Here is a 19,763-nt window from a genome sequence, read left to right on the forward strand (position 1 = left end):
GGTGACCTGTATTAGCGCTGTAAAAGACGTCATACACATTTCCATCCTTTGAATCCAGACTAGTAAATCCTGCCTGTAGGTGACGTAACCCTGTATGTAGTGGTTGCTAATTCAGAGCACAAACTGCACCAGAGGGCATTAGACATCATCCCACAAAGTGCCACAAAGTGTTACTAGTGCCTGGCTGGTGCCATAACTGTCTTCACAATGCCATTTGTATCACTCAGGAGATAGAAACACCAGTAATTAAACAGGGGAAAACTTAATATAAAGAGTTGTTAACTAGCAAATGATGCTTAACTACTAAAACGGATAAAAGAAGATTCTTAAGGGATTTAGATGTAGCATGTACAGAAAAAAGCTTCTGCCCTCTAGGATGGGGAAGAGTGAACAGGGAAAGAAATCTCAAAACACCTTCCATCCCTCTTCCCAAGCCTGAGATTCAGACCTCTTTGGTGAGGGTGCTGCCATAGGAACATGCAGTCTGTCATGGTGGCCGTGACATTGGTCAGTGTAGTGATCTGGAGCTGGTGCACAGAAGTGGCCAGCTGAGAGGCTGAGAAATTTCCTAGACGGTTTATGGGGCAGGAGCCAGTCTGTGAAGGTCACTGAGGTGAGCACTGCCAGGCCTCCTTCATACAGATCCACCTGCTACCGTGTGAAATAAAAACGTGGAGTGGGCAGGGAAGCCCCTTCCTCCCTCCGTCACTTTGCAGTGGCCCTTCAGTGCCTTTTATTAGGAAAGCCTAATGTCACTGAGCCAGTTGGAAAAGGAGAATTTGTTTATAGAGGTCAGCTTTAGAAATACGAAGAAGGATGGGTTTGGAGTTGAAAGACAATAAATTGATGCCTGACCTACCATTCCACTGCTCTTTCAGGCCAGCTACTTGAAGATGATGGGGGACATAGACCGGTTAATTCCATGACCATGTGCCCTCTACTGTGCTCTAACTGCCTGTATGCTAGGTTCCCCGGTCAGAGCAATGTTGTGTGGAGTACCATGATGAGGAATAAGGCATTCTCTAAGTTCATGGATGGTGGTTTTGACAGAAATACCAAGGACAAGGAAGACGATCCGTATGCAGAGTCTGTTCGGGTCAGAAGAAACTGCTTCCCCTTTCGTAATGGAAGTGACCCAGTGTTAGGAGTGGTGCGGTTGTTCATCTTTGCGGTTGGCTCTCACCGTTGGCTAAAACCAAACTGGTCTTGGTGAGTGAAAGTCATGTTGTTGACCTTCCTCTTGGCAGCTGCAGACAGCCACTCTGATCATGAGTCCACTAGGCATGACAGGAGTGGCTTGGGAAATGGGCTGACTGACACATCCACATAATTTTAACTTTATCCATCTAATTATTATGATATTCCTTGGCTGAGATAATTCTTTGGTGAGCATTTATATGGGACACAACTATCTTCACATTCTCTGTTCCTGTTTAGAGGGCTCTAGCCACATCTCTCTTCTGCAGACCTTATCTCTGCAGTTTCCCAGTGATGTCCCTTCCAAGTCTTGGCTATCCAGCTAGACTGCTAGCTACTCTTGAGTCAGCATAAATCCACACCTGTGGCCATCTCCTTCCAGTCAAAATGAACAACTGTTGTATGACTCAAAGTTCTGCCTACTGGGAGTATTTCTCTTCATCACAATCCTTCATGGTCAACTCTAAGTGGGGATATAATGCCACAGCTGGCTACTTTTACTTAGTGCTCAATGGTTCATGTAGAACCATCTAAAAACCAGGCCCAACGTTTTCCTTAGTCCACTGGTGACAGGGAACTCCTGTGAGGCAGCAGGTGTAAGATGAGAGAGAAAAGCATTGTAGCATGAGTAGGAGCAGTGAGTATCTGAGTCCCTTGCTCATACAACTTGTATCTTCAGGACCTGCTTGAGCCCAATCTTACTACTTCCCTTAATGAGGGGGTACTGCTGTGAATGCCTAACCTGACGGTTTGTGGATCTGGCAGCATTCAGTTCATGCTGGGGAGTTTAGGTCACACGGTAACTTGGTGCTCCATGGTGAAGTATTTAGTCTCTACTAGACCTCAGTAGCGAGCTAGAGCTGTTACAGTAAAGGATAACAGTTCTTCAGAAGAGCATAGCTTTGTCCTCAAATCCACAGTTATGTGCTGTCATTAACCTGTAGAGGACTGCCAAAGGCTCCCTGTCTGTCACAAATACTTAAGTCACCATGAGGTCTTCTGGGTCTTATGGCCCAGGTGATAGAACAGCTTTCATTGCAATTTGGCCCTGTTGTGGAGCCCTACCCAAAATTGGCTCAAAATTGGTTTAGTAGATAGATTGTAACAGCGCACCCAAGTGAGTTATCTTGCTGCCAAAATCCAAAGAGGCCTCTAGCCTTTAAGTTTCTTAATGATAGCAGGAATCAGACGTAGCAACTTGCCCTTTGTCTAGAAAGAGGTATTTTAACATGACCAGGACCACCAAACCCCAAGAATTTTCAATGAGATGGGACTTTTTGTGGTAGTTTTTCCACACAGGCCACATACGTGTTTTCACCAAGGTATCCAGGTCACAAAGCCCAACCACCAAGTCCAGTCAGTATGATATCAGTATAGTAAATAAGTTTGTGGAATGGAGGGCTAGTCAAGGCCCCCATGGACTAGAGTAGCAGGCCAGAAGGGAGTGGCATGAAATATTAAATGTACTGAAAAAGAAGGACCTTCAGAAGAATCCTACCCAGCAAGATTATCATTCAGATTTGAAGCAGAGATTGAACAGAGTTGGTTGATGATATTCAAGTTTTCTATGTAAAGGCTCAAGGAATTTATGACTAAACCAGCATTACAGGATATGTAAAAGGGACTGCTGTAGATAGAAATGTTCCTAAGGCTAAATAATTTTCACCAGTAAAAATAAACCCAAGTAAAGGTAGTAGACCAATTAATGACCAAGCAAGTATGAAATTAAAAGTAATAATACCAGCTATATTCAAAATCAGTCAAGGGATACACAAAAAGTACAGATTATGACATCTAATACATAAAGTGTGGAAGAAGAAGAAGAAAAGTACTTTTGAGATTGTGTTGGAAATAGAGCAATGAGCAACGTAACATACAGACTGCTGTATAGTCAGGAAGCTATCCTTGAACCTTATGATAACCATAAAACTAAAGCCTATAATTGATACACAAAAAGTAAAAAAAGAAATCTAATCACAACACTGAAGAAAATCATCAATAACAAGAAAAGAGTTGTAAGAGGAAGAAAGGAACAAAGCTGTAAAACGAAAACAAAACAGTTAATAAAATGGCAACAAGTACATACCTATCAATAATTCCCTTAGATGTAAATGGACTGAATGCACCAATCCGAAGACAGAGTGGCAGAATGAATAAAGAAACAAGACCCATCTATATGCTGCCTACAGGAGACTCATTTCAGACCCAAAGACATACACAGACTGAAAGTGAAGGGATGGAAAAAGATATTTTTTGCAAATAATAGGGAGAAAAAAGCAGGAGTATCAGTACTTACATCAGACAAAATAGATTTCAAAACAAAAAGTAACAAGAGACAAAGGACATTATATAATGATAAAGGGGTCAGTCCAACAAGCGGATATAGCCATTATAAATATCTATGCACCCAACACAGGAGCACCTAAATATGTAAAACAAATACAGAATTAAAGGGAGAAATAAATTACAACACATTCATTTTAAGGGACTTTAATACACCGTTCACATCAGTAGATCAACCAGACAAAATAAATAAGGAAATAGAGGCACTGAACATTAGATCACAGAGACATAACGTAACAGATCTCTACAGAACATTCCATCCAGAAGCAGCAGAATACATGTTCTTGTCAAGTGAACATGGAACATTCTCCAGAATAGATCCCATAGTAGGCAGCAGCAGGAGCCTCAATAAATTCAAAAAGATCGAAATTGTATCAAGCAGCTTTTCGGACCACAGTGATATGAAACTAGAAATAAATCACACACAGAAAAAAAAATCGTGGTAAAATACATATAACAAAATGTGCTGTCTTAACCTTTTTTTTGTTTTTGTTTTTTAACCATTTTTTAAGTATAGAGTTGGGTAAAATACATTCACATTGTTGTGCAGCTAATCTCCAGGACTCTTCATCTTGCAGAACTAAAACTCTCCATTCTCCCCGCCCCCAGCTCCTGGCAGCCACCATCTACTTTCTGTCTCTGTGAATTTAATTGATTTTTTTTCTCTCTATTTATCTGTTTTCTATTTCTTTGATTTCTGCTCCAAACTTGATTTCTATCCTTGGTTGCTTTGTGTTTAGTTTGCTATTTTTTCTGGTTTCTTGAAATTTTGGGTTATTGATGTGAGATCTTTCTTCTCTAATTAAAGCTATAAATTTCCCCCTCAGCCATGCTTTAGCTACATTCCATGAATTTTGATATGTTGTGTTTTTGTTTATTCTCAGTTAAAAATATTTTGTCATTTCCCTTATGAATCCTCTTTGACCCGTGGGTTATTTATAAGAATGTCACTTAATTTCCAAATATTTGTGGATTTTTCCAAATTTCTTCCTAGTGCTGATTTCTAAATTCCTCTGTGGTTGAAGAACATAGTTTGTTTTGTTTTTTTTTGTCCTTTTTTTTTTGAGGGCGTCTCTCATATTTATTGATCAAATGGTTGTTAACAACAATAAAATTCTGTACAGGGGGTCAATGCTCAATGCACAATCATTAATCCACCCCAAGCCTAGTTCTCGTCAATCTCCAATCTTCTGAAGCATAACGAACAAGGTCTTACACAGTGAATAAGTTCTTACATGGTGAACAGTACAAGGGCGGTCATCACAGAAACTTTCGGTTTTGATCACACATTATGAACTATAAACAATCAGGTCAAATATGAATATTCGTTTGATTTTTATACTTGATTTATATGTGGATCCCACATTTCTCCCTTTATTATTATTATTATTATTTTTATTTTTAATAAAATGCTGAAGTGGTAGGTAGATGCAAGATAAAGGTAGAAAACATAGTTTAGTGCTGTAAGAGAGCAATTGTAGATGATCAGGTGTGTGCCTGTAGACTATGTGTTAATCCAAGCTAGACAAGGGCCTTAAAACATCCACGGATGCAGAAGATTTCTCTCAAAACAGCGGGGGTTGAAGAACATAGTTTTATATCATTGCAGTCTTTTAAAATTTGAGGGTCTTTTTTATATGCCTAGAGCATGGTCTTTGGAGAATGTTTCATGTATATTTTACAAGAACGTGTACTCTGCTGTTTTGAATGGAGTGTTCTGTACATATTAGTTGGTTGATGATACTTAAGTTTTCTATATCCTTGATGATTTTCTTCTGTCTTGTTCTGTGAAACTATTTAGCAACAGATACTGAAGTCTTTTTTTCTCCCAGTAAAGGCCTACTTAGTCATGATGTGTATATTGTTGTACCTGAAATGCTAAAATGTTACAAATAATTTTTCTATCTATATCCATGATTCTGTTCTGTAGTTTTCTTGTAACATCTTTGGGGTGGGTATCAGTAATGCTGGCCTCATGGAAGGAGTTGGCAAGTACTCCATTTGCTGCAGCTTTCTGGAAGTGTTTGCATAGACTTGTTACCGAGGTTTTCATTGAGCACTTGGTGAATTTCACCAGTTAATGCCATCTGAACTTGCAGTTTTTCTTTGTGGGAAGGTTTTTAAACCATAAATTCAACTTCTTTAATAAATATAGGTCTTTTCATGTTGTTTTTCTTCAGTGAGTGTTCGTAGCTTATGTCTTTCTAGAAATTGGTAATACTGGTATAAAGCTATTCATAATACTTATCCTTTTAGTATCTGTATTAATACGAATTAATATGTATTACTCTAGTTGTGTCACCTCTCATTCCTTCCTAATATTAGTTATTCATATGTTCTCTTTTTCCTTTTAATTGATCTTCTCAAAGAAACAACTTTTGTTTTGATTTTCTTTACTTTCCTCTTGTTTCATTTATTTCTTCCTCATTTTTAGTATTTTCTTTTCATGGGTTATGTTGGGTTTCATTTGCTTTTCCTAATGTTTGAAGGTAGAAGCTTAATTTGGGAAGTCCACAAATATTTGGAAATTAAACAGTGTATTTCTAAGTAACCCATGGGTCAAAGAAGAATCACAAGGGAAATTGCAAAATATTTTGAACAGAGTGTAAACAAAAACACAATGTAGAATTTAAGACCTTTCCTTTTTTTTACTTAATACAGGCCATTACTCTGTTATAAAGTTCCCTCTACACAATACTTTAGATGCATCCCACATATTTTGATATGTTGTATTTTTGTTTTTATTCAGTTGCAGATACTTTTTCTAATTTCTCTTTTGATTTCTTCTTTTACCATGGGTTATTTAGAAGTAATCATTTGATTTCTAAATACTTGGAGGATTTTTCAGGTATCTCTCTGTTACTGATTTCTGCTTTCATTCCACTGTGATTGGAGAATACACTTTGCATAATTTAAATTCTTTTCTGTTCGACATGTTTTGTGGTTCTTAAGTATGGTCTATCTTGGAAAATGTTCCATGTGTACTTAGGAGGCATGTGTCCCGGCTGCTATTGGGCAGAACAGGCTATAAATAGCAGTTAGGTCAGCCTGGTTGGTGGGGTCCAGATCTTCTCTATCCTTATTTTCTGTCTTCTTGCCATATCAATTATTAGGAGAGTGGGCTTTTGAAATTTCTAATTGTAACTGTGAATTTGTCTTTCTCTTGGCAATTCTGTCTGTATTTGCTTCTTATATTTTGAAGCTAAGTTGTTAGTTGCATAAATGTTTAGGATTATGCCCTCATAATGAACTCACCTCTTTATCATTATGAAATGACCTTCATTATACCTAGGAATATTTGTTTTGAAACTACTTTGTGTGATATTAATTTAACCACTCAATTCATCCATCCATCTTTCATATCTTCAGTTTTCTTTTGATTAAAGTTAGTATGATGTGTTCTTCTATCTTTTTACTTTCACAAAATTTGTGTCTGTATTTAAAGTTCAATTTTTTTATAGGCAACTTGGGCTTTTTAAAAAAATCTAATTCGTAATGATTGTACATTGAGCATTGACCCCCCTATACTGAATTTTATTGTTGTTAACAACCATTTGATCAATAAATATGAGAGATGCCCTCTCAAAAAAAAAAAGTCTAATTCAACAGTATTTACCTTTTAAGTGTAGCATTTAGGTCATTTACATTTCATGTTATTAATAAAATGGTTGTGTTTAAATCCACCATCTTTGTTCTTTATTTCTCCCATTTGCTTTTTGTTCTTCATTTCTTTTTTTCCACCTTATTTTGGATTAGTTGGGTGATTTTTGTTTGTTTATTTCTATTTTATTTCTCTGGTAGCTTGTTAGATATACCTTGTGATTTAGTTTGCCTTAAGGCTCATCATACACATTTTTAACTTATCTCAGCCTGTCTTCCAGTTACGTTATACGACTTCATGTATGAGAACATTACACTAAGGTACTTCCATTTACCTTCCTCTGGGATTTGTGCTTTTGTTGCATATTTCACTTCTACACACGTTATCCCAATACCTTGTTGTTTTTGCTTTAAGTAAATTATCTTTTCAAAGGCCTTTAGGTAAGAAAAATGTATTTTATATTTACCAACATACTATTCCCAATGCTCTACATTCCTCTGTGTAGATCCAGATTTTATTTGATATTTTCCTTTGCCTGGATAACTTTTTAAAGATTTTGTTGTTTTAGAATAGGTCTGTTGGTGATTTTTTAGTTTGTGTGTTTGAAAAGGTTTTATTTGTCTTCATTTTTGAAGGAAACTTCTTAGGGTCTGGAATTTTAGGTTGACAGTTTTCTTTTAATATTTTTCAAGATGTTGCTCCAGTGTCTTCTGCCTTCTGTTGTTTTCAGAGAGAAGTCTCTTGGACTCTGCCTTCCTCTTTGTATAATGTCTTTTTAAAAATCTGGCTGCTTTTGTAATTTTCTCTTTATTGTTGGCTTTAAGCAGTTTGGTGATTATGTTGTATTTTGTTATTTTTCAAGTTTTTTTCTGCTTGGGTTTTGCTAATAAGCTTCTTGGATATATGGGTTTACAGTTTTAATCAAATTTGGAAAAATTTTTACCACTATTCAGTTTTTTTTCTGTCCTCCCTTTCTGCCTGATGAATCCAATTTCACATGTTAAACTGCTTTGTGTTATTCCTCAGCTCGCTGATACTCCACTTTCTTTCAGTCTTTTTTTCCTTTTCTTTTTCATTGAGATAGTTTTTACTACTGTGACTTGCGACTCACTAAACTTTTCTTCGTGGTGGCTGATGTGCTGTTACTCCGTCCTGGGTGGTTTTCATTTCAGTCATTTTACTTTTCATCTCTAGAGGTTTCATTTAGGCCATGGATATATTTTCTGTCATCCAAGCATCGATTTAATGTGTTCGATCTTTGCTCCACCTCCTTGAATATACAGTTTTAATGTCCTTGTGTACTAATCCTATCATCACCTTCATTTCTGGGTTTGTTTCTATTTACTGATTTTTCTCCTTATTGTAGGTTTTAGATGTTTTTTATTTTTGCCTCTTTGAATAGTAATTTTTTTATTGGTTGCCAGACTGAATTTTACTTTTTTGGGTGCTAGATATTTTTGTATGTGCCTAAGTATTCTTCATCTTTATTCTGGAATAAACCAACTTCCTTGGAAACGGTTTAATCCTTTCAAGACTTTTTTAAAGGTGGGTCCAGAGCAGCCTTTAGTTTCAGGCTAATTTTGCACCACAATTGAACAGTACCTTTCTGAGTACTCTATCCAAAGCCCACGTGTTATGTTCCCACAGCTGGTGGAACAAACTCCTCCTGCCCCATGAGCTCTGAGAATCATTCCGTCTACTCCTTTCAGATGCCTCTCTGTCCGTTCTTGGTGATTCCCTCATATGCATGTGCTGAGCATCTCTGTTCACTCCTCAGCTGAAGATCTTTGTGGAAATCTCATTTCTGCTGCTCTGCAGTTCCCTAGCTGCCTTTGTCTCCCCAGACTCCAGTTCTTTATCCTCAAGTCAAGGAGACTTCCCGGCTCTGTCTGCATTTCCCTGTTGCCTTGTGGTCTGGAAACTCTTCAGTCTGTAAGTTGGGGCAGTCATAGGGCCCACCTTGTTTCTCCTTTCTAAGTAATCACAGTCCTCTGCTACCTGGACACAGTCACATGTCCAGTGCCTAGAAACCTTTGTTTCATGTATTTTGGCCAGTGTTTTAGTTATTCTAGGCAGGAAGATTAATTTGGTCCCTGTTACTCCAGCTTGGCCCAAGCAACATATTTTTGAGATTTATGTATGTTGTGTATGTCAGGAGTTCATTCTTTTCTATTCCTGAGTAGTATTCCATTATATGGAAATAGTGTAATTTATTCATCTGTTGATGGACATTTGGGTTTTCTCAAATTTGGGGCTATTATGAATAAAGCTGCTATATATGTATGTATAGATACGTTTTCATTTTGTCAGATTTTAAAAAGATTTGACAGATTTTTAAAAATGAAACTTCTCTTACTTTATTGATATTATACCTGTTTAGACGATTCATGTTTTTTATTGTTGTTATTTTCATTTGGGCTCTTCACAGGGACTATCAGTGTCTTCATTGAGCCATAATAACTGTTCATTCTGGACATACTTCAATTTTTCCAACGCCATCGATTTTACCTCTAGCTGCTATCATTGTATCTGCCCCTAATACTCTAGCTTCTAATCACTTCTGCTCCTGTGAGTTAGAAAGCAGAGAATTATAGTTATGGATTAATGAGTCTCTGCTTTGAGGTGTTAAAATAAATGGAATTTAGGACTTAGGCCAACTGCTATTTTATAGCTTTGAGTCATATTTTTGCTTCTGTGGTCATTTCTTTCTTTACTTGAGATGGCTGGAAGTCTGACTTTTATGAAAATATTCTGCATGATGGACTTCAAATAACTCTTACATGAATAGGAAATATACTGGTGTATTTGATAACTACAGTAGATAAGTGCTTAGTACATAACTTCCAGATTATGGCCTGTTGAAAATAAACTATAGTATTTAAAATTATGATCAGCTTTTATCTTGCTGAATTTTCTGTCCTAGGTTTTCTTAAATTCTTGTGATATGTTACTTACAATGTATTTTAAATTACCATGCAGATTATTCTACTCACAGAACTTTTGGGAGCAGGTTCCACATTACCTCTTAAAAGTACAAAAGGAAAATAGCACACACAAACCCCCACACCATACCTACCAAGAGATATTACATAGAGCTTTGATTGGTTTTCATAAGATGCTTTTCTAGCTTCATCTTGGGCATTGAGGAACATATCGTTCCAGGCACTTTTTAGACAAAAATAATAGTGCTGTTCAGTCCTGTGGTGGTTGTTCTACACACATCACAATGTCTTACTAGCAGCTTGATGTGGCCAATGAGAAAGTTAAATAGTCGCCACCTTATTTCTGTCAGTGCCAGAAAGAGACAACACTTTTTCTGGCCGTGCACATGCCTGAGCATTCAGCTGTGGTGGTAAAGAAAGCAGGGGCTGGGGAGGCTATAGTTTGTCTTTTGAGTAAAGGAAATAGAGGGGAGAATAACATGCTGTTTTTCAAACTTCTGCTCAGAGAGGATACTTGTTTTACCAAATAGTGTGCTTCTCTCACTGACACCTTTTAAGGAACATACCAGCCAACCATGGAGAGGGGCTTTAGCATTTTGCTTTAATAAATGGTGAGGATGATCTTGGTGAGAGAAATTTCACAGTAATGACTCTGTAGTGAAAGGTAGTATTACAGGTCTGAAGAAAAAGGGGAGGGTAATTATGGGCAGGCTAGTGACCTTGTAGGGACATAGGAATCATAATGTTTTTGGCTTTCATATTTCTTCTAAAGAACAGTTATCTTACTAGATATCCCACATGTATTCGGACAAGCTACATCTGTGCCTGTCTGAAAATGGAAATATTTTCCTCAACAAAATGGACTTGAACTGATTGGCATTTGCCTATTGTTAGTTTTTCCTTACTTCAGTGGGAGGTTTTTGTGTTTGCTGCAGAAATACTAATGTGCTTGGTTATGAGAACTGTCACAGGCCCTGCCTGCTGTGGGTGCTGCTGTGTGACATACGGTACATGCAGGTGTTACTTTTTTCAAAATCTGGCCAGGTCTGAATTATAAACGTATCTTATCCCCGTGGGTTTTCAGTAAGGGATCATGGAACTATATTTTGTGTTTTTTATGGAATCCTACAGCCTCTCCCTCAGAGGTTCTGGATTGAGGTCCAGAAGCTATTGTCCCAATCAGTAGTTGGTGATTTATTTTTTTAGCATGGAAAGCTTGGAAAATATAGCCTTTAGCTGAATTCTTGACTGCTTATCCATTTGTTGACTATAATTACTTTTTACAAGCTAGTTTTCCTACTTCTGGCTTCTTCTACTTCACCTCCTCAGCTCTGACTTCTGAATAAAAAGACTGTATTTTTTTAACCTTTAAAAAGCTGCTATTTCGAAGAGGTGGAATTTAGGGGACCTGAATTTTGTTGGCGCTCTGCCTGCCAATGGCTGTACATTATTCCTTGGCTTGTCTGTGCCTTCGTTTCCACACTTACAAGTGAGAGTGTCAGACTAGGTCTCAGATCACACCATTGCTCAAGGAACGGCATATACTTCTAAGTGTCTATTAGAAAATGTCCACATTTCCTTTTCTTCCTTTGTGGATGACATTAATTATAATGACAGTTATGTCATACTTCATTGGAATGCCAGAAGAGAATGTTATGGCAATTAACACAGACCTAAGAAAAATCTGAACAACTTATTTTTGAATAAGTTATCCTTGCTCCTAGAAAAACTTTAAAAATATGAAGCATATATATATTGGAAAGTATTTTCCTTCCACCGTGATTTCTAGTTTCTTCCCAGAAGCAGCTACTGTCCCCGATTTCTTGTGTAACCTTCCAGAGATAAAGTGTGCATTTATAAGCATATGCAACTTGAAACTTTTAAATTTAAGTATGCAGGAGAAGCAGGTCGATTTCATGGGAAAAAAAAAATAGAAAGTGGTGTGAGAGAGCTAAAATCCTCATTGTAATGGGTAATTTTATTGATCCAGATTTTTGAGAACAAGAGAATCAGTTTTTAGAAGCGTGAGGGTAAATACCAGAAGAAATAGCTACGAGAGATGAAAATGATTGCTGGGGGTGGCCTGCCATGGCCAGGTCATTGCTTTTTTTTTTCCAAATTATGTATCTCTTGGCTCTCTGTATATATCATATTCTGATAGAAATGAAAATTAATTTAAAAAGAAAAAAGTAGAAAATACAAATAAACAAAATAGAACAAAATTGCCTGGTATTATAGCCCTGGATGTGGCCACTGACATATTTTGTTTATATTCTTCCAATTTTTCCTATACTTTGAGAAAAATTGAGAGAAATCATATCCGCCCCCTCAAAAAAAAAGGTAAATACATGAGATGATGGATGTGTTAATTAACTCTATGGGGGATCCTTTGACAAGGTACACATATACTAAATCACCATGTTGTACACTTCAAATACCTTATGATTTTGTCAGTTACAATTCAGTAAAGTTGGAAAAAAAGGAAAATTGAAAGACTAGCACAATGAACACTTGTAAACTACCATATAGATACAGTTGTTAACATTTTGCCTTATTTGCTGTGTACTTACCTGTGTGTGCATATATGTGAATTTTTTCTGAATCATTTGAATCGAGTCGAAGATATGACAATTCACCTGTAACTACTAGCATCACTAATTAATTGCTACTAGCAAGCATCTCCCAAGAAGAATAAGGACAGTATACTGCATAACCACAAAATCATTATCACATCCAAGAAAATTAACATTAATATTAAGTCATTTAAGTATCATTTAAGTCATATTTGAGCTCCCCAATTGACCCCAAAATGTCTTTTATAATTGGTTTTTTTTCCTTATATACATTTTGTTCTTTTGAACCAAGATCCAGTCATAGTTTATGTATTACATTTGGTTGTTATGTCTCTTTACTCCTTTTTAATCTAGAACAACCTCCCGCCTTTATTTTCATGACATTGGGTTTTTGAAAGCTAGAACAGTTGTTTTTTAGACTTTATACATGCACATATATTTTTAAAAAATAACGAAAGAACTCATTTTGTGCAAATTTTTGAAAGTTTTTTTTTTTTTTTTTACCTTAAAGTATTTTATGAATGTCTTTAAAGGTCTACATCTTTGGCCGTACATTGAAGGTTCTGCATAATGTGAGTTTACTATTCTTTTTCAGATTTCTCCCAATACTCCCAGCACCATCTTTTCATTCATTGAACTGTTTGCCATAGTGTCCAGTCATCCTCTAGTTTGACCGTTATCTACCCTAAATCCAACACAATTAGCTTGCTTGAAATGCCTTTCTGGTATTATATCTGCTTATCAAGTCATAGCATTTTACAATTTGTTGGGCAGTGGCAATTTAATAAGACTGAAGGCTGGCCTTCAAGTCTTATGTGACTGACCAGCTGTTATTAAGTAAAGTTATTTCCTCTCTCTGAGACTAAGTTTGCTCAACTGTAAAATGAGGAATGGAGTTAAATGCCATATTGAACAGCCCATCATTATCATGGGGTAGACTGTAGTGGAGAAAGTACTAGAGAGTTCAGAAGCAGAGTTATATTATTCTTTGCTGGTATGTATCATGGATGTAATCCAATTTAAGGTGAATAGTTGTGAAGTCCACATGAAAAACTTATGTGAACAGTTCTGTTATGTAAAAAAAGGAACACGTTTTAGCAAACCAGATGGACCAGGGTGCTGTGGTGAGAGAAGGAGCACCGGTCCAGGGTGCTGATGGTGTCATCATTACAGTATTTTAAAGAATGGCTCAGAGCTTCAGCTGCCCTCATAGTAGCACTTAAACTTATTAAACTGATAACTATTCTCAGTTGCTTTCCTGGGTGAGGATAATCTTGGATCTGATCTCTTCTCTTTTGTTCTTACAGCTCTATTATCAAGTCCTAAATTTTGGAATGATTGTCTCCTCGGCGCTAATGATCTGGAAGGGGTTAATGGTCATAACTGGAAGCGAAAGTCCGATTGTAGTGGTGCTCAGGTAACAGATTTTCTTTTCAAGGCATGGAATTACATGGCATTATTTGAGAGAAAAATTGAGATACTGAATAACTTTTATTATTCCTTTGAAACTACTCTTTCCCAGAAGAGGGCCTGGAAGAAAATTAGTTACCATTTCTCAGTTGGGAGAAATTCTCAGTTTTGTTAGACAGTTTCCATTCAGACCCCAAAGGGTTTATGACCTTTTTTGTAAAACATTTACAATGTGAGCTTTATTTTTGGCACCCTCTTAGGCGAGTGTTTCAGTGTACTTGCCTGAAAGTCTTTTGTCTTCTTAACACTCTTCACTTTGATACATCAGGACTGGTACTTAGTTCTTAGTTTACTAGAATATATATCATCTCGAGGAATTAAGAGTTTTTCTGCAGCGTGTTCTCAGTGTCAGTACAGAAGCATCGCTAATTATTTCCATGTTTCCTTCTGACCTTTAAATATCACTTCTAAATAGACTTCAGGAATTTTGAAGGTATTAATGCTATTTCTTAAAGTGACAAACAGTACTGAATTTTTTGCCCACCGTACATCCTTTCCTTGTACTCATAGTGATTTAAAACCTAATTTAGTAACTCATTTTTGGAGAATTACCACTTGATTATTTAATTGGATCATCATAGTTCTGTGTTATTTGGGGCTAATTATGTAAGGTATCTCAAAGTCTTTTCTAGAGTTAAATATAAAATAAAACATTACCATTATCTAGAGTCTAGTTAATAGTACATTACTCGGACCATGGATTCGAGTCCCTCGTTGTCATGCTGGGGTGTACTTGCGGAAGCACGTGGCTGGAGGCACTGGGTCTCCAGTGTTTTACTTGTACCTTTAGCTTTGAGTCTTTATTAATAATCAAATGCAACTGTAATTTTAGAGGTCCAGAGAGATGTAGGGCATTTTATTAGTTGGAAAAGCATGTAATGTACTGGTCTGGGAGTATAAAGCTCTTTCACTGTCTAACTACAACCTTGGGCAAATCACTTTTTCACTGAACCATAGTTTTCTCATCTATAAAATGAAAGTTAGACCTGCATGATGTGAGAAGACCCTGTCAGTTCTAAAATTATGTGGCCCTAAGTCCTTAGTCTTTGAATTCAGCCGAGAGCTTCAATTTGTGAAGTGTTCAGTGACAGAAGGAGAAACCACACCAATTGGCACTGTGGGGGAGAGTGTCGAGAGCGGGCCCAGCGAGGCTGGTGTGGAGATTGCTTCTAGGAATGTTTCAGATTGAGTTCCCTTCAGTGGAGATGTTTTAAGGACAATCGAATGACCTTTAAACTGGGAATGTTGTAGTGAATAGGGGCTTAGATGAAGGACCTCTCAATACATTGGTGGTCCTGAAAATAGTCCATTTTTGTAATAGTTGGAAAATTTGTAATACCAGTTGGGACTTAAAAGTGTTGCTTGGATAAATTATTTGGTAGCTAGGTTATTTATATACTAAACTTTCCTGATTGCCATTGTGGAATAAAGAAATCAAAAGAGACCAGGTCTTGTTAGAGGAGAATCTGGTCAAGAATGGAAGGAGTGGCCATTAGAGAAAGGTAATTTACGTGCTTGGGTGGCCAGGTAGATTTGACCTGACTGAGGGCTTATGTAACTTGAAGGAATGTTTTTACCTGGAACCATATATGCCTCAGAGGACTCCGGCTGACTGAGAATCCACTTTCAAGACTTGTGAAGCCTTTGGGGGTAAAAACAAATACTCTCATTATTTATTTTACTAACTGGGTTTCAGAGAACATTCACAGTATTTTTTTTTTCCTTTTTGTAGAGCTGAAGTCAGTTTTAAAATATTTAAATGATTTATATATAGCTTATAAAATTATGATAAGTGCATTAAATTGAAAATATAATTTAATCAGATAATAGTAAAAAGTTTACTGATTATCTAATGTTTAAAAGGTGTCCCCCCGGGTCTACTTCTTTAAGGTCCTCTCACTATACTCTTCTGTCAGTACTTAATTGCCGTTTCCATATGAATTCTTATATGTTTTATTTCTTATCCAGCTTTCTTCCCCGAAGCCTCAGCTCTTGTTCCCACCCGACACTGGATGTCTCCATCTGGATGTGGGATAAGCACTTGAAACTACACATAATGAAAATGAGATTCATGTCCTTTTCCCACAGACCTGTTCTTCCCCTCCTGTTTCTGTGACTGTCACTGCCATTTGCTCAATTGCCAGTGTTAAAAACCTGAGTCATTCTTGATTCCCCACTTCTGTCATATCCAGTGGGCCATCAAATCTGTCATTTTCCTCCCCCCAGTCGACCCCTTTAGAGTTGCCCTCCTTGCTGCTGTTCTATTTCAAGCCCTCTCATTTCCTGCCTGGGCTGTTGTAGTGACCTTTAAAAAAATGCTTTTATAATCAGAAAAAAGTTTATATATTTTCATTACATGAAATGTTGAGAACACACACAAATACAAGTGAAACTAAGTCACCCATAGTTCTGGGATATAATCACAATTAACATTTTAGTCTTTTCATGTATATGGTTTCTTGAATAATTGAGATAAATTCTGTATATGCATCCTTTTCTCTGTTTTTCTCCCCTTATCATTCTCCATGTCCATGATTTCAATAACACTTTTAATAGTGGCCAAGTATTTGGTTATACTTGTATGTGCTTGTGTATGTATGTACATGTATAATACATATATATGTACATACATACACACCAGTATACAACTGGTCCTTCTGACATACCTTCTGATCTTTTCAGTTTACTCGTTAATTCAATAAATATTTTAATATTTTTAATACACCCCATAGCTTCTAAAGTGATGCTTCTTAAATGCAAATATGATTATGATACTCCTTGCTTAAAATTCTTAAGTGGCTCAGAGTCAGTTTAGCACAGTGAGAGTGGATTCTGCTGAACTCCTTTGGTTCAGATCTCACCTTCACCATTTTTGATTTATGACCTTAAGCCTTTCTAAGCCTCAGTCGCCTTTTCTGCAAATTTGGGATAGTAATAATACCTACATCATAGAATTGTTCTGAAGATTGTTACCATAAAAATTAGAATAGCACTTGGTATATAGTAAGTGGTCAATAAAGATGAGTCATTTAACCAGAGCAACTCAGCTTTTATCCATTTTATTTATATAATTTTCAAGCATGGTTTTACTTGAACAAAGGATATCACTGATTTTTAGAAATCAAAGTAAAAACTTGAAAACTACATGTTTAGAATACCTTTTATAATGTTTTCACTAAACTGATGTCCTGTCTTCTGTCTGAACACTTTCTGAAAAAGGGAACTCATTACTGCATGGGGAACCTTAATAAAAGTTTTAAGAATAAATACGTACTGAAAATTCATATTCCCAATTTTTTGCTGTTTATTGGAATTACCTGGGATTTACAAAATACTGTTGCCTGCCTCCCATCCCCAGACATTGATTTAAATGGTTTGAGATACGACCTGAGCATTGGGATTTTCTTTGTGTTCCCCAAGTGCTTTTAATGTGTAGCAAAGTTTGGGAACCACTTCCATATTCCCTTAAGAGAGGGACCAGTCTTCAGACAGAATTGTTTGCTGTCTGTATTAATTTTATTCTCTGTATTAATTCTATTCCTGTATTTTATTCTCTGTCAGTCCATTTTCTTCTTACTAAATCTGTTGTTATTGGAAACTGGAGCTTGAGTTTCTGAAAATAATACTGGCAGGCTACTTCTTCATAGAAGAAAAAGGTTCATTAATTAGTGAAAATATCCTAGGGCCTTTGAAAAACTTGGTATAGGTGAGAGATGAGAAGACACTCTAGAAGTTTGTTCTCACTAATGGAGAGAACCGAATCCTTTCTTCATTTATGAAAATCTTCATTTATGAATCCTTTCTTCATTTATGAAATTCTTAAGCAAAAATCTCTGCTTTGGTCCTTGGTTTTCTTTCTTGTTCCTCTTTTTAAAATAAATAAATTTATAACACAAGCATTATCTCTGCAGCTGGCTGGTCTTTGACTTGATGTGCTGTTTTGCCTTCATAATGGATTGAAACCATAAGGTCATCTTGGTCTGTATCTGTATAAATGGCACAAGAAGATGATCTGGTTCTCATTTGAATATTTGAATATGTCTAGCATTTTCAGATGAAGTGAGAATAAGGGCAGTGATTATAAAGTTCATTCTTTTATATATTCTGTTTGTCATTTGAAATTTTAAAAGGTTAAGGAATTAGTAACATTGCCCTTTTCAAGATTGAAGCTCCTTTGAAAATAATGCTTGAAGTGGAACTGGTTAGTGAAGGCTAATAACTAAAATCTTTACTATAACTCATTAGTCTGAGGAAACCATAGTGGAGAACAGTACACATTTCTGTAGATGTATTTAGTAAGGTATTGAGTATACTCCAAAGGTAATAATTTTATTTGTTGAGTATCTAATTTTGGAAGTAAATGTAATCTCCAGTGTCCTTTTTTTTACCATATTCTTCTTTTCCTCCCAGTGGCAGCATGGAACCTGCATTTCATAGAGGAGATCTTCTCTTTTTAACAAATCGAGTTGAAGATCCCATACGAGTGGGAGAAATTGTTGTTTTTCGGATAGAAGGAAGAGAGATTCCTATAGTTCACCGAGTCTTGAAGATTCATGAAAAGTATGTGCAAACTACTCTGTTTTAAAATATTTTTATGTTTTAGTGTTTACAGTATTTAATTTAATAGCCTAAAGGTTAAGAAAGGGTGGGGAACTCCTGTGTTCTTATCCCAATCATTTTTATGAATGTCTGAATGTTTGGTGAACGTTGGAAAACTAAATAGTTATTTATTAGTTCAATTTATTTCTCTGAAGGTTTTTCTGGAGGTTTTTCTTGGCTCCCTTCCTCTTCCTATGGGAAAGTTCCCTTCTAGTAACTCTGATCTGCTTATAACCCCTAAAAATATGACATAAAGGTTAATCCCAAATAGAATCTTACAATACAATGGATGAGATGGCCCTAGTCTTTCAAAAAAAATCCTTAAGGCAATCTAACAAACTCTTAATTTCAAATAAGAATAAATTTACCAACTTTTCAAGTCCCAAAGGAAATTTCTAAAATCTGAGGTATTCTTTTAAATATAGACATTTGTATTTTAGAATCAGAAAGGACATACGTAAAACCGTTAGAATCACTAGGGGTGGAAGTGGGGCATGCCGCGAGCAAATAGTGTCGCCCGCTGGGTTCCCCTGGGTCTCGGTGTCCTTCTCTGTGCTGCAGAGGTCCGGGGAGATGGGCTGTGAGAGCCTGAGTTCCGAGCCTGTGCTCCTCATCCTCCGCTTTCCGAACCCCTAGTACTTCTCGTTAAGGGAAACTTCCAGAAAGGAAGGAAAGACAAAAGGGAGAAGGAGGCATGCTGGAGGTCGCGGGAGACTGAAGCGGAGGGGGATTCGCGTTCTCGAGTGTGAGGAGGCCCTACAGAAGCGTTACTGTATTCTTACCACCCTCTGACATAGCTTGTTTTCTCCACTTAAGGAACATGGAACTCTCAGTGGTTGCCTTTTGAAAATCCCTGTTTAGAAATTCTAGTTTAGGAGAGTTCTTTCTTCATTGATGAAATAAAGATCTGACTGCTCTTTTTTTTCCAGATCTCAGTGTATATTGTGAAAGATTATTATTTTTAAGTGACATTCTGTTATCGACTAGGAAGGAATAAAATTTCTTCAGAAATTTATTTTGGAATTTTGAAGGTTTATT

The 19,763-nt window shown here is 36.6% G+C and overlaps 1 protein-coding gene across 2 annotated transcripts in view; it reads left to right on the plus strand.

The window, feature by feature from the left end:
- The window catches only part of SEC11A (SEC11 homolog A, signal peptidase complex subunit), a 38,141-nt gene that overhangs the window by 8,038 nt on the left and 10,340 nt on the right, over positions 1-19,763 (plus strand). For both annotated transcript variants that reach the window (XM_017650746.3, XM_017650745.3), the window contains exons 2-3: positions 13,964-14,073; positions 18,537-18,686. In XM_017650746.3, coding sequence (XP_017506235.1) covers positions 13,964-14,073; positions 18,537-18,686 — 260 coding nt within the window. The remainder of the gene's footprint in view (positions 1-13,963; positions 14,074-18,536; positions 18,687-19,763) is intronic.

This window comes from Manis javanica, chromosome 18, assembly GCF_040802235.1.
Source record: "Manis javanica isolate MJ-LG chromosome 18, MJ_LKY, whole genome shotgun sequence".
Lineage (NCBI taxonomy): Eukaryota > Metazoa > Chordata > Mammalia > Pholidota > Manidae > Manis > Manis javanica.